General features: G+C 38.3%; 1 protein-coding gene and 1 long non-coding RNA gene across 2 annotated transcripts in view; one reads left to right on the top strand and one right to left on the bottom strand.

The window, feature by feature from the left end:
- Positions 1 to 1,437: 1,437 nt before the first annotated feature.
- Positions 1,438 to 1,915, bottom strand: LOC127164134 (uncharacterized). Its single transcript, XR_007827600.1, has 3 exons — positions 1,896 to 1,915; positions 1,708 to 1,755; positions 1,438 to 1,479 (listed from the first exon to the last, which is right to left on the bottom strand). It is a non-coding gene; the product is annotated as an uncharacterized LOC127164134 (long non-coding RNA).
- A 991-nt stretch (positions 1,916 to 2,906) lies between these two features.
- The window catches only part of LOC127164131 (tripartite motif-containing protein 16), a 32,276-nt gene continuing 19,515 nt past the window's right edge, over positions 2,907 to 15,667 (top strand). Inside the window, exons 1-4 of the mRNA XM_051107861.1 lie at positions 2,907 to 3,059; positions 3,181 to 3,448; positions 7,732 to 7,794; positions 8,388 to 8,435. Of these exons, the coding sequence (XP_050963818.1) occupies positions 3,193 to 3,448; positions 7,732 to 7,794; positions 8,388 to 8,435 (367 nt within the window). The 5' untranslated portion in view covers positions 2,907 to 3,059; positions 3,181 to 3,192. The remainder of the gene's footprint in view (positions 3,060 to 3,180; positions 3,449 to 7,731; positions 7,795 to 8,387; positions 8,436 to 15,667) is intronic.

The following is a 15,667-nucleotide window of genomic DNA, read 5'->3' as shown; positions in this document are numbered from 1 at the left end:
GAGAAGTATGACCCAAATAATTGCAGGGGCATCACAGTGAGCAGTAACCTCAGAAAACTATTCTGCTCTATTATTAATAACAGATTAGTTCAGTTCATTCAAGAACACAAGATTCTAAACAATTATCAAATTGGATTTTTGCCTAAACAGAGAACATCAGATCACATTTACACACTCACACAAGAACACGTTCAGCAGGCAAAACAAGGAAAAATATTCGGCTGCTTCACTGATTTCAAAAAGGCCTTCGATTCAGTATAGCACAGTTGACTTTTCCTAAAACCTATCCAAAGTGGAATACGAAGAACACATGACAGCAGAAAGGACATATGCAGTCTGAACAAATGATTATTTCAGTCAGACAAAAGGCTGCAGCCTCGGCCCGACTCTATTTAATATCTATATTAATGAGTTATTCTCTTGTCCTGGTACTTTAGTTGAAATTTTCTTCTCTTCTTCTTCACATGTATGTGTGTGTGTGTGTGTGTGTGCCTGTACTGTGTTTGCATTTGTAAGAGAGAACAGCAGAAGAAAAGCATGATTGCCATATATGAAAACGAGTAAATATAAAACAATTTCTGTTGTATTTATTTGCTCAATGTTTTTTGGGGTTTGGTTCTTTTTACTATTTTAGTAGCCTATAGTATTACAAAAATATTATATCTCTCCACTGCATTGCTCTTGTCTGTGTTTAAGTTGTTGTGGTGTTCACACTACGCGACACTATGTAAGTGTTCTGCAACCGGGTTACACACTGCTCGAGTCTGTCACCCAACGACTCTATCCGGTCCCCAAACCACAAATTTTGTCACAAAAACACACGCGAGAAGTGGAACAGGAATGACGCGAAACAGCACATCAAACAGGAGTAATTTATTTGAAAATGGATGTCGGGGAGAAATTAGTGCTGCAAGCTATTTGCCTGATGATTTGTTTCTAAAAAATTGAGCTCCATTTCTTGTGGCCACACTTTTATGAAAGCCTTTTTGCTGCTGTTGTTTTTCTTCCAGTGGCCTCAACCCATGCCTTTCTCTCATCGCGACATCTGACACCATGTGATATCGAGTCGCCTGACCGGTCCAGGTATTTAGCATACTAGATAATTGTTTGGCATACTGCTGATGGGCTCTACAGGGAGATCAGTCTCTGTGTTATTGTGTCTGAATGAGTAACTGCTTGGAGAGCAGTCCAAACTCCAGGACCGATCATTACATCCAAACACACACTCAACACCCCGTCCCTTCCTGCTGATGCTCTTATATGACACTGATATACACACTTCACGTCCACTCCACTCAATCTCCCAGTAACAGCGTCCACACACACTCTCTCTACACAACACCTGACACCAATAATCAAATCTGTCTGGATGACCAGGATACGACTGATGTGTGCCAGTGTAAGTAATCACTCTGTTGTTCTCAGACAGATGAAGGTGTTTATACACTGTGTTCAGATCCAGAGTGAGCTGATGGAAATCTGATGGAGATAAAACAGATCAGAATCAGGAATTATGAATCTGTTTGATGTTTTCATGTAGCTGAACTCTTCATGTTCAGTGTATCATCAGTGTCTCAGTACAGATGAGCAGATGTCCTGTGCAAATCATCATTTACATCATCAATTATACAACTCTTCTTTCACCTTCTACAGGAAGAACATGAACACACTCAGTGAGTTTTTCTGCTTGTTTTCTTACTGACTTACATTGTAGGAAGTCGTTCCTGGTCCTGGGAACAATGTTGGTGAATGTGACTGTGGAAATCAACAGACATGAACAGTGTGATTCTCATGATCCTGCATCCATTCCTAACACATTTCTAATATGATGTTCTCCATCATATGAGATGATGATGGACTCATTTCTGGGAGCAGATGAATCTCCAGGACTTTACCTCTGTCTGAGATCTTCTTGAGCTGCTTTTTGCAGAAATGTTCAACATATATTTTATAATATACATAATAATGAACCTTCAATTGCCTTCAATTGCCTACATAGCCTAATAAGCACACACAAAAAAATCTTGCCACAGCATAGAGTTAATAGGGCACTGATTGTCAACTTTTGATTTATTGCCCCTCATAAAAATTCCTCCCCTCCAACCCCCAACTGGACACCTGTTTGGACACCTGTTTATGTACACCCCCACCCCCTGAACTGGCCATCTGTTTGTACATTTGTTTATTCACCTCAGTAATTCAAAGGAATTTATGACAGTTATCTTATTGTTTGGGAAAGTGTTTTTTGAAAAATGAAAAATGTTCAGAACTATGTGCTTTAAACTTTAAATTGTGAAACGATGTATAGTTGGGATGTTTTTATTGAAGTTTTTTCACATACAATAGAAACACTGTGATGTGTTTTCCAGAAACAGTAAAACAATTCTAGATGAGCATTTATGTATTGTTAAACAATTTTGGTGATTATATTTAAAACAAAAATGTATCAAACACGGTAACAGTAACAAAAAACAAAAAACAAAAAAACAGACACATCTGTGTAAAACAAAAGCATACGATAGTTGTCAAAATCTTGTAACATTACATTTTTAAAAAGGTAGAGTTTTTTTTACTGATACAAGAGTTAAAGTAAAAGAAAAAAAGAGTCGAGCATCTTACGTTGATCTAAAACAAAAAAGTATCCGACGTTATCGTCAATCAAGAGCATAAGATACTTGTCAAAATCTATGTTGTATTAAAAAAAAAAAAAGAAAGAAAAAAAAGAAAACTTGCACTTTCCCCACGGTCCCTTAGTTAGCTCTCCCGGCTTGATGCACATTGAGACTGCTTGTGCGGGGCAGTGCTTACTATATCTAGCGAAAATAACGAAAAAGAAGGCTGTGAAACATGATCAGCTTTGCCCTTTTGGTGGTCACACTGTGTAGATTTTTTTAGGGCAAGTCGTTTTAAAGTTATTGCCGTTTATCGCTGAATGTGTGAGGAATATCGAAAACAAAACTAACTTAACCCCGCTTTTACGGAAGTGTATGCACGTGTCAGAACGTTGTTTTTCAGCGCCTCCGGAAAAGGCATAAAAATTGGACCTAAACGCAGCCCAGGTTAGTATGGTGTGTGTGTGCACGAAAAGCGCAAATCAGGAGTTTAAAGTGACACAGCTCGCTTGCAGATGTTTGATTTGTTGTTACAGCGATCGTCAATATTTTTCTGCTTGTCCTGCAGGAGTGGAGGGTGATGGCGCTTGTTTTAGAGCATCTTCTGGCCGCTCTGGATTATCTAGTCACAGAAGAACTGAAGAGGTTTAAATGGCGCTTAAAGACTTATCACGGCATTTCAGCTGCTGATCTGGAGAAGGCAGACGCTCCTGACACAGTGGATCTGATACATGAGCGTTTCGGATCAGAAGAAGCTGTGAAGATCACGGTGAACATCCTGAGGAAGATGAACCACAACCATCTGGCTGAACATTTAGAGAACAAACACAAGCAAGGTAACAGGTTAAAGTGAAACTGAAATTATTAACTGTGCCTTAAAAATAAAGTGAATATATTCATAAAAATCATATATCAGATATGATATTTTTCTGTAATTTGTGTTTGACAGAGTGAATGTTTCCAGAATAAATGTACACAGTAAAAATTGATGGGTTATTTTTTTAACCCAATAGATGGGTTACACATATTGGGTCACTATGTTGGGTTATTTTCTAAAATGTTGGGATATTTTTTAAACATCGTTGGGTTGTTTTTAATAATAACCCAGCGTTGGGTTTAACGGGGCGACAGTTCAAATTTTAACGGTTGACAGTGACTGACAACTAGGACTGTTCGATTCCGAAAATTTTGGAATCGACTCCGATTCCGATTCCTGGTTCTGGAATCGATGGGATTCGATTCCAAGAATCGATTCCTCACCGTTGTTTTCGATTTTTCTTCGATTCTTGCTTTTTTTTTTAGATTGGAGGAACCTAATTTCGCCATCACTGTAGGATATAAAAGTCTTAAAAAGTAACCTTTTCATAATATGAAGCTTTGTTTTTATAAATTATGATACATTTCTGTATTTAAATTATTTTTATCTGCGTTGCCCATGAAATTAGTCACAGCCCACAGCAGTGTATGCGTTTATTGCATGAATGAAACAAGACGTGTACGGTTCAGCTGAATGATGTTACTTCAACCGTATGCGTTGCACAAAATTAACAAACTGTACACTGAAACAAAATAACCAGAACATTAACAACAACATTGCTATAAGAGCTTGTGGTTTATCTGTCAGTCAGACGCTCACTCTCCGCCACTTATCTGTGCTCTCGGTGCTTTCAAAATGATCACAGGCTGATAGAAAGGTTAAAAATAGCATTTTATTTAAGATGGAAATAGGATCAAGACCCTCGATCACGTCATGATCTATTCTTTTGTGCAGCGCTCATGTGGACAACATAAGCCAGTTCCACTGTAAAATAACTTCTGAATCATTTTTGAACTGGTTCATTAAAACGATCTATCCAAAAGAACCTTTTTGTGGAAACGAATCAGACTTCTAATCACTATTAGCGAGCAAAGCTGCATCTTTAAACTCAGATATGCTCAGTACCCACTCCTTTAATTCAGTTTATTTTCGTGAATCGATGTTCAGCGACGTTTGATGACAGCAGCCAAGATATGCAGCCTTCGTATGATGCAGGCGTTCGTTTGAGAGGCGCCCATATAAGCTTTGTTTGAACTGAAAACGGCTCTGAATGGGGAGTCGATTCCCCCGACGGAATCGAGGAATCGATTCTTTTTGGAATCGATTCCCAGGCCTACTGACAACAGAAGAAGAAGCTGCTGCTGCATCAGTACGAGGTGAGTAACACGGTTTTGATAACTCTTATAACATTACACTTATAAGAAGAACGTGAAATGCACTTCAAAATTGAACTTTTGTTATTGTATGTTTGTTTTTTAACGAAGTTGTAGTTTCCTTTAGTCAGTGTATTGTAACGTTACTGCGGAGAATGAGCTCCATTGTAAATGAATAACTTAACGTTAACGTTAACTTAGCTGTCCCAGTTAGGTCGCTAGCAGTAAATAAAAATTGGCAGAAAGTAGTAAAACTGTTTAGAGATGTATTACAGTACAGTAACCTAACGTTAATAATGTATGGTGAAATGTATATAGGACTACTTATGTTACTGAAATCACTGTCTAACATCACTACAGGTTTTGTATTATTTTACCGCTGATGAAGGGTTCCAGACGTATGGTTTCTGACTACAGTTTGTTTGGTCGCACTAATGATTATCACATTTAACTTTATATATGGGAAATGGCTAATGCTAAATGAGACATTGGTGTTCATTTGAACCGCTCCACACGGACCATTCAACTTGTCGGTCCAGCATGTAAGGTTAGCTCAGAGGCAGCTCAGAGAGATGCGCTCAAATTCGGCGAATTCTCTGTTTAGAAAAGTCTAAAAACAATCAAATTTTCCCAAAAGAAAGACGTGATGGGAGAAACGAAGCTTTTCAAAGTTTCGAATCAATTAAACAAATTGATTCGCAAAATGATTCACTGCTTCCAATCGTTCGTGACACAACGGCGACGCCTGCTGCTCAAAGCAAGCGTCAGTTGTTTGGAAAGCGAGTACTAATTGTAATAACACTAAAAGTGTTTTTATGGTTTATTTCTATTGAATATTGTTATGCATATATTAGAATAGCCTCTAATTACAGCCATTTCTCTTATAAAGCTATGACAGATTTGCATGTTTTTTTTTTTTTTTTTTGTTTTTTTTTTTTAAACGTGTACTAAATGTGTTTATACTAATTTTTAGACATTAGGTTCTTCAATGAGGGGAAAACTACAACAGTGGAATCTCATACATTAAACATCCACATGCCAATTAACTGAAACATTTCAAGGTAAGTAAACGATTTATATTAGTGATCCATATACACTACCAGTCAAAAGTTTTTGGACAGCAAGATTTTTAATGTTTTTAAAGAATTCCCATCTCTATAAGCCTACATTTATTTGATCCAAAATACAGCATTTAAAATAACTGCTTTCTATTTGAATATATTTTAAAATGTAATTGTCCAGTCTTTTCAAGGCTGAATTTTAAAATAGAAAGCAGTTATTTAAAATAGTAAAAATATTTCACAATGTTACTGCTTTTACTGTATTTTGGATCAAATAAATACAGGCTTGGTAAGTAGAAAAGAATTCTTTAAAAAACATTAGAAATCTTACTGTTCAAAAACTTCTGATTAGTAGTGTAGGTTTTCCAACAATTATGAAAAAGTGTTTCTAGTTGATCTGTACAATGTTTCTTCTTCTGCTTCATCTTATCACAGAGGAAGGAGTCAATGAAGGAAGTTTTATGCGACCGGATGACACCAGCATTGCTGCACTAATTCCAAGAACTCCTCCAAAGTTTTTAGCATTTTCAACAGTGAAGCAATGGAACAGAAGACCTTACTACAAGCAGTGGATCTGTGTTTCAAACATTTCTACATGTATGACATCAACTACCCAAAGTCCTCTGCACCCATTTGCAGCACACAGTCTTTAATATTCCAGGAGTTCTTTCAACACATTACTTCTTCCTTAGAAACTTTGTATTTTTGATCAGTAAAAACTTTTTATGTTACTGATTATCAGCAAGTCCAGCAGCCAGCAGATTTGCTTTGTTTTATTATTATCGTTATTATTGTTATTATTATTATTACTTGTGTTTACGATTTTTTATTTTTGTTTTATTGATAAAGGTTTGTATGTTATGTTTGTTTTATTTGTGCACATTTGTGTATGTGTTGATATAAATAAATATGAACTGATACACATTTATGACCCTGGACAACAAAACCAGTCATAAGTATTATGGGTACATTTGTAGAAATAGCCAAAATTGCATTGTATGGGTCAAAATTATAAATTTTTCTTTCATGCCAAAAATTATTAGAATATTAAGTAAAGATCATGTTCCATGAAGATATTTTGTAAATCTCCTACCATAAGTATATCAATACTGAATTTCTTATTAGTAATATGTATTGCTAATAACTTAATTTGGACAACTTTAAAGGTAATTTTCTCAATATTTAGATTTTTTTGCACCCTCAGATTCCAGATTTTCAAATAGTTCTATCCTAACAAACCACATATTAATAGAAAGCTTATTTATTGAGCTTTCAGATGATGTTTACATTTAAATACAAAAAACTTGACCCTTATGACGGGTTTTGTGGACCAGTGTCACATTTGTTGGTTTTGAATTCAGTGTACATCTTGAAAATATGTCAGTTGTATGTGCATATTTGTGTGTTTTGAATGTAATATATTTACACATTCTTGTACACTTATTTTGAAAACATTTGCAGTATGAATTTATTGTACTTACTAAAACTGTTTTACATTTCAAAATATATTTGTTAAAAAAAAATTTGCATATTTAAATAAACAAAATATTTATTTGAAAACAAAGTAGTGTTATAATGTATTTTTATTTTTAAAAAAAAATGATGTAAATTAATCTAAATAATTAACTCAACTGTTGGGTTACTTTTAACCCAACTGGATTTTAACCCAATTCATTGGGTTAAAATAACCCACAGATGGGAAGGTGCTATACCAACCCATAGTTGGGTTACTAGTTGGGTTATTTTTAACCCAACATTTTTTAGTGAGTACTGTTGTCTTTGAGCTGATTCCTCTTTGTTATGCTGATGTGTTTGTGTTGTTTAATGTCACTTTGTATGTCTCATTGTAAACTGTTTCTGTTACACAGATCAGGCTGACGGCAGTATTGAGGATCCTGTGCTTGCTGGAGCTGAATTAAAATCAACTGGGGGTAAATATTGATCACTGTCTGTACCGAGAAACCACACTTTTGAATTTATTCTTATTTTAATCATATGGACTCCTTGTGTAGATGCCAGTGGAAATATCATAGCAAGCAGCAATTGCAGGGCAAAACACTGATATAGGATATTATATATGACATAAGTCATTTAAAAAAACAATTAATATGTCATATAATACAATTGTTTACAGAAATAAATTTAATGGTACAATTTAGTGTTAGAATCATTTTGTATGATGAAGAGAGCAAATAAGTCATTATTCACTCTCAAAACAGATCAGTTCAGATCTTTGATCAGCTCATGAATACACAACCCAGATTGTAGGAAGGTGACACACCAATAACATTAAACCTCATGGTTATTATATTATGATGTTTTGGGTCTGTATACAGCAGACATTTTTCAAAATATATGCTTTTCTGCAAAGATCTCACACAGAGGTAAAGTCCTGGAGATTCATCTGCTCCCAGAAACGAGTCCATCATCATCTCATATGATGGAGAACATCATATTAGAAATGTGTTAGGAATGGATGCAGGATCATGAGAATCACACTGTTCATGTCTGTTGATTTCCACAGTCACATTCACCAACATTGTTCCCAGGACCAGGAACGACTTCCTACAATGTAAGTCAGTAAGAAAACAAGCAGAAAAACTCACTGAGTGTGTTCATGTTCACAGGATAGCTAGTAAACCCCATATATAATATGACATATATTGACCTATATATTGATCTAAAAATCTTTTTCGGCTGTAAGCATTAAAACAATGCCCTACCGTATTGGAGTGCATCAAAGCAGTCAATTAGAGCGCTGCATTTCAGCCCAGGCCGACAGGCCCTGACTTTTTTACACCCCTAGGGCCGGGCTTGGGGCCAATTTTCACGTCATAGTTTGGATGCGGGCCGGGCATCGGGCCTGTTTAAGCTTCTCCTTATTTTTATATTTAGAAATCCATCAGTTATGGTGAAGAAAAAAATGCAGCGCTGGTTGAAACAACACGAGACCTCACTTTCGCTTTCACTTTCAAGACCGGCTGGCGTTTAGTGTCCTTCAGCACAGCTGGAAAAGATCCACGTTAAAGCGCACGCAATAGGATGAAACTTGCCACAAAGCACCGGCAAAAATAAATAATAATGAACGTGTCGGGGGGGGAAAGTGAGGACATATTATTAAACTAGTGTATTCTGAGTCCGTGTCACAAAGATCCTGATTCGCAATCTCCTTTTCGGACGCACCTTTAGAGAGAAATGCATCTTTAAGGATTACAAAACGAAAGAGTTTTTGTTTTCGATTTGTTTTATTTCGTTAAGTAATAATTTAAAGCTTTCTTTTGCTATATGTATCATGTCTGTGAGGCATGTATTCGCTGAGTTTTGTGAAGTGCTCCTGTTCAAGAACGAGACGGCAGAAAGCGCATCATGTTTGTTTTCTTTATTTTATAAAAACACTGTTTGTAACGTTTGTAACGTCCATGACCTGGAAAGCAGCTTAGCTTCCACTCTCTGCACAAACTATTGGATATGCGCCCAATAGCGCACATTTATCTAGCTTTAACATTTAAACTAACATTGTTTTATACTTCAACTGTTTTATATCTTTAGATTTTATTTTAGGCAAGGCAAGGCAAGTTTATTTATATAGCACATTTCATACACAAAGGTAATTCAAAGTGCTTTACATAAAAGGAAGTAGAATAGCCATAAAAAACAATATTATATTAAAACAATAATAAAAACAATAATCACAAAAAAGGAAGTAGAACAATCATAAAAACAATGACCACAACAACAAAACAAAAAATGTAAAAATTGATTGATTTAATGATTTAAAAATAATTGATTAAAAATAAATTTAAGACAGTTAAAAACAGAAAATGATTATACATAGTGCAATCTGTTCGGACGAAGCACAGTGCTCATTCAGTAAATGCACAGCTAAACAGATGAGTTTTGAGTCTAGATTTAAATGTAGCTCATGTTTTAGCACATTTGATCTCTTCTGGAAGCTGGTTCCAACTGCGGGCAGCATAATGGCTAAAAGCAGATTCCCCTTGTTTTGTGTGAACTCTTGGTATTTCTAACTGACTCGATCCTAATGATCTGAGTGGTCTGTTAGGTTTATATTCAGTGAGCATATCAGCAATGTATTTAGGTCCTAGGCCATTGAGTGATTTATAAATAAGTAAAAGTACTTTAAAATCAATTCTAAATAGAACTGGAAGCCAGTGTAGAGACCTGAGGACCAGTGTGATATGCTCAGATTTCCTGGTTCTAGTCAGAATCCTGGCAGCAGCGTTCTGGATGAGCTGCAGCTGTCTAATGGTTTTCTTGGGAAGGCCAGTGAGGAGACCATTACAATAATCCAACCTGCTTGTGATAAAGGCATGAACAAGTTTCTCCAAGTCTTGACTGGAAACAAAACATCTAATTCTTGCAATGTTTTTGAGATGATAGTATGCTGATTTAGTTACTGCTTTGACATGACTACTGAAACTAAGGTCTGACTCCAGAATCACACCAAGATTCCTGACCTGGTTTTTAGTTGTTTGACCCCTAGAGTCAAGGTATGCATTCACCTTAAGAACTTCCTCTTGCTTCCGAATGCAATGACTTCAGTTTTCTCCTTGTTTAACTGAAGGAAGTTCAACTGTTAATTTCATCAATGCATTGGCAGAGGGAGTCAATGGGGCTGTAGTCATTTGGCGATAAGACTAGGTAAATCTGGGTATCATCAGCATAGCTGTGATAGGCAATTTGGTTCTTTCTCATTATTCGACGTAGTGGGAGCATATACAGGCTAAACAAGAGTGGCGCAAGAATTGAGCCTTGAGGGACTCCGCATGTCATGGACGTCCACTTAGACTGATGCTCTCCTATACTCACATAATAACCTCTCCTTTCTAAGTATGACCTGAACCAATTGAGAGCCATCCCAGAAAGCCCGACCCAGTTTTCCAGTCTCTCTAGAAGAATGTTATGATCGACAGTATCAAATGCAGCACTAAGATCTAGTAGTACCAGCACTGATATTTTGCAAGAATCAGAATTTAAGCGAATATCATTTATAATCTTAATGAGCGCCGTCTCTGTGCTGTGATGTGGTCAGAAACCAGATTGAAAATTGTCCAGGTATCCATTTGAGTTTAAGTAATTGTTCAACTGATTGAAAACTACCTTTTCAATAATCTTGCCTATAAAAGGAAGATTAGATATTGGTCTATAGTTGCTCAATATGGTGTTATCAAGATTGCTCTTTTTCAGAAGGGGCTTAACAACTGCAGTTTTCAGGGAGTTTGGAAAAGTCCCAGAAAGAAGTGAGGTGTTTACCACTTCTAAGAGATCTGCTTCTAAACAGTTAAACACACTTTTGAAAAAAGATGTTGGAAGTGTGTCGAGTTTGCAGGTTGAGGATTTAAGGTGCTGTACTATTTCTTCCAAAGTTTTGCTATCAGTTGCTTCAAAAACAGACAAAGTGACTGCTTTTTGAAATTGCGGTCATATCTGTCTAACCTCTGCATAACTTGAGGATGTCCTAATCACCTTTCTGATATTAATGATCTTCTCTGAAAAGAAGGAAGCAAACTCATTGCATTTGCTGTCAGAGAGCATTTCACTGGGAATCTGACTTGGGGGGTTTGTTAGTCTCTCAACAGTAGCAAAAAGAGTGCGAGTGTTGTTTAGGTTACTGTTTATAAGGTTTGAAAATAACTTCTGTCTTGCTGTGGCTAGTTCCACATTGAAAGCATGAAGGCTGTCTTTATAGATGCTATAGTGAATTTCAAGTTTTGTCTTCCGCCACATCCGCTCAGCTTTTCTGCATTGTCTTTTCATACTCTGTACTGCTGTTGATTTTCTCCAACATGATGTTTGTCTGCCAGTCGTCTTACTGACTTTCACTGGTGCAATGTCATCAATGCCATTCTTAACTTTTGAGTTAAAGGACTCCAGGAGAAGATCAACAGAGTCTGCAGAAATGCTTGGCATTGACGATATAGCCTTCATAAACAGCACACTAGTGTTTTCATTAATAATCTCTTTCTGACAGAGACGGACCTAGATTCAGTGGTAGCAGAGATCAATATATCAAAGAAAATACAGAAGTGATCAGATAGTGCTACATCCTTAATGACAATAGATGAAATGTTTAGACCGTAACTAATGAGTAAATCAAGAGTGTGTCCACGATTGTGTGTGGGTCCATGCACATGCTGAATCAGGTCAAAAGTGTTTAAAATGGTTAGAATTTCTTTTGTAGTTTTGATTTCTGCATTTTCTATGTGAAAATTAAAATCCCCTGCAATAGCAAAACAGTCAAACTCTGAGGAAATCATTGATAACAGTTCTGTGTATTCTTCAACAAAGGCTGGAGAGTATTTTGGAGGCCTGTAAATAATGATAAATAGAATTCGTGGAGCACCTTTCAGCACAATCCCTAGATATTCAAAAGACAAGTACTGACCAAATGACACTTGCTTGCATTGATAGAGATCTTTAAAAAGAGCAGCTACACCTCCACCTCTCCTAACAGCTCTGCAGACACTCATGAAAGTAAAATTAGGAGGGGCTGTTTCATTGAGGACTGTTGCACTGCAGCTGTCTTCAAGCCATGTTTCAATTAGAAACATAAAATCCAGGTTGTATGTGGTTATTAAGTCATTGATCAGAAATGATTTATTTTTTAGTGAGCGAATGTTTAAAAATGCTAACTTGATGCCATTACTTTTAGTCTCTAGAGCAGTCTTAGTTTGATACCTAATAGGCCGCAGATTAGATGGGTCAGCTGTACGGCTTGAGAAGGCCTTACACTTTCTATTATGTGATAAAACAGAGATAGAGAAAGCTACAGGCACACTGGGTTCCTGCTTGTTATGTAAACATTCATGAGTGTTGCTGCTATCGTAGCGGGGACCCGACACATATCACTGAGAGTTGTTATCAGTTGTTTTTGGTTCACCTACAGCAGATGGAGGAGGGTTTGGGTCCTGGCATTGTGGCAGCGCCCGGAGAGCTCTTGAAGGAGGAGGAGGGCGAGCTGGGCCCACAGGCTTTGGTGGTTGTGGTGCCCGCCGTTTTTTAGTTGATATCTGGGGGCTTGCAGCAAAGGAGTGGGAGAGTCTGGTTCCAGCATATACCAGTTCCTCCATTTTCTGTGAGAAGCTTAGAAGTGGAGATGCTGGAGAGAGGGATAATGTGTCTGGTGAGCGGGGCTCTGGCTCTGCTGTTTCCGGTGGCTGAAATATGTTGTCCTGGCTTTCCTGGCTGTTTACCAGAAAGTCGTCCTTCAGCGCTGAGTCTTGGAGCTGCTGTAGTACGTCACAGTCTGTCTGTGATGAGCTCTGTGGGCAGGGCTCAGCCGGGATGGTGTCCATGAGCAGTGCTTGTTGTGGCTGTGTGGCGTTGTCAGTGTCCTTGTGGGATGTGTCGATCACATGACGACTCTGAAGATGATTTGAAGTCCTGTGGTCACTCATACTTTATCCAGGTGTGTGTGTGCCATTCATGTTGGATGGACTGGCATACTCTACTGAAGGATGATGGAGTGAAAAATAGATGTTGTCCTTTAGCACTCTTGCACCAAGTTTGTTTGGGTGGAGGCCATCCAGTTTAAACAGTTGTCTATGGCCCCAGAAAAGATTGAAGTTGTCAATGAAGTTGACTCCTTTTAGACTGCAGGTTCTTTGTAGCCATGTATTCAGCCCGAGCAACCGTGACATGTTAGTTCCCCTTGCTGGGAGTGATCCACTGATAAACGGCTGAACTTCCAGTCTTCTAAGTGTTTCAATGAGTTCACTGAAGTCCTTTGTCAGGAGTTCTGACTGCTCTTTCCGAATATCATTCTTCCCTACATGGATGATGATTTGATTCGCAGTCTTGTGCTTCATTAGGATGTTCTGAAGTTCCCTGTTCACATCAGAGACGGTTGCTTGAGGAAAGCAGCATGTAGTTGTAGTCCTGCTACTGATATTTCTGATAATGGAGTCACCCACTATCAGAGTCCTGGGCTCGGCTGCGCTCTGAGCTGAATGCCGCTGTCTGTTCGACCTTGAGCGCCTGTTAGTAGCGATGTTAGCTGCTGGCTCATAGAATCCATGTTCAATCACATTTGGGGATTCTTCACCCACATTCATTAGTGCTTCAAATCTGTTCTCAAGCTGTATAGGAGGTGGTAAAATACCAGTTTTTGCAAGCCTTGTCATAGCCATATCTGGGGTAGAGGATGTTACCGCAGCAATACGAGACACTCGTGACAATCTGATGTCTCGAGTGCCTTTGGGTCTCGCTCCCTGTTTGTGCCATCGATTAGTGTGTCAATCAGTTTCGGCTTGTTCCTCTACACTTATAAACTTTTGAGATTCACTGGGTTCACGGGACTCACCGGCTGTATGCTGAGGGGCTCCGTGATGATGGTCTGCTGAGTGTTCCGCCTGTTTTGGAAGTCCAGCAAGTAACTTTGTTTCAAGAATCACAATTCTTTGTAGAAGTCTGTGGCAGTTTGTGCAGCAAGTAGATTCCAGAAGAGGCTGAAGAGGCATTTTCTTTCTCGTCTGTTGAAAGTAGGCAGCTGTGTTTTCCCGTCTCCAGAATGTAAACTGCTGGCAGTGGGAGGCAAAGAGTCTCTTTTTTCGTAGTATTATTCCACTTACGAAAAGTTTTTAATTTAGTGTTTGTGCCAAAAATGTGTTGTTTAAGCACTGTGCTGATCTGCTGAGGTTAAAATCTTAGAAAAGACTGAGAAAAGTATATAAACAGGGAGCAAAGCGCGGAGCAGTAAGCAAAAGCGTCCGAACAGTAGCAAAGTCGTGATTATTTGAGAAGGCAAATTGATCAGAACAGACTCAAAAAAATGTTTCAGCCTAAACTTAAAGTGCCCCTATTATGCCATTTTAAAGGTTGCTAATATTGTTTTAAAAGACTCCCAAAACAGGTTTACATGTATGGAAGGTCAAAAAACACTTCAGTTTTCTCCAAAAATAGATTTAATTTTACCCCATTTCTAAATGATTCATAAACGACTCGTGCGAAGCAGTTTGAAGAATCAGTCTCTCTAAACCCCTTCTTTCCGTGAGCCCTCACTGCTGTGATTGGTCAGATGGCGCAGTCCTTTATGATTGGTCTACAGCATGTCGGAGAACGAAACGCCCATTGCCATAACTGACTGACAGCCCTGGATATTTGTCAATACATAGAAAAGATGGCATCGATTTTACCATAACAATTCCAGCCAGAGTCTGATGATGAAACGGCTGAAGTGGCTGATCGACAAGTTAACACGGTCTACCGTGGAAAGTGCTCGCAATTTGCTTATGTAAGCGAACTGGGCACACCTCTATGTTGTAAACTTCAACACTGTATAATGCATTAAGGCGGCTTTCACACCGAACGTGGAAAGCGCTGCGCTGCGTTCAGTGCAGCCCTTCAGAGCGCAGCGGCAAAGGTTCATTTGAACAACTCATTTGAACTTTGTCTGCGGCGTGCACGCTCCACTGCGCGTGCGCTTGGTCGAGGCAGAAACAAGCCGTCCTTGCAGGGCGGAAGCAATTAAAACGAATGGGTTTCATAGCGCAGCGCTTTCCGCATTCGGTGTGAAAGCTGCTTCGTGCGCCATCCTTTATCATTACTCCAACTAATGAGACAGACAGACAGTCAAGCTGCATCAATCACAAATTGTCAGACTACAGTGGGTCCACAGCTGAAAAACAGAACTACAGAAGCGTGATTTAGCCGGTTAGCATGACATGTGCAGAGTTGGTACACAACATGAATCAGGGTATCTTCCGTCCATTAGTTTTTTGATTTAATATTGAAAGAAGAAACGAGAAAACGAGAAAACGAGAATGAGAAAACGGCTCCTTTATC

Source organism: Labeo rohita, chromosome 4 (genome assembly GCF_022985175.1).
Source record: "Labeo rohita strain BAU-BD-2019 chromosome 4, IGBB_LRoh.1.0, whole genome shotgun sequence".
Classification (NCBI taxonomy): Eukaryota; Metazoa; Chordata; class Actinopteri; order Cypriniformes; family Cyprinidae; genus Labeo; species Labeo rohita.
Note: the sequence above shows the minus strand (reverse complement) of the source record. Positions and strands in the feature narration are given on the sequence as shown.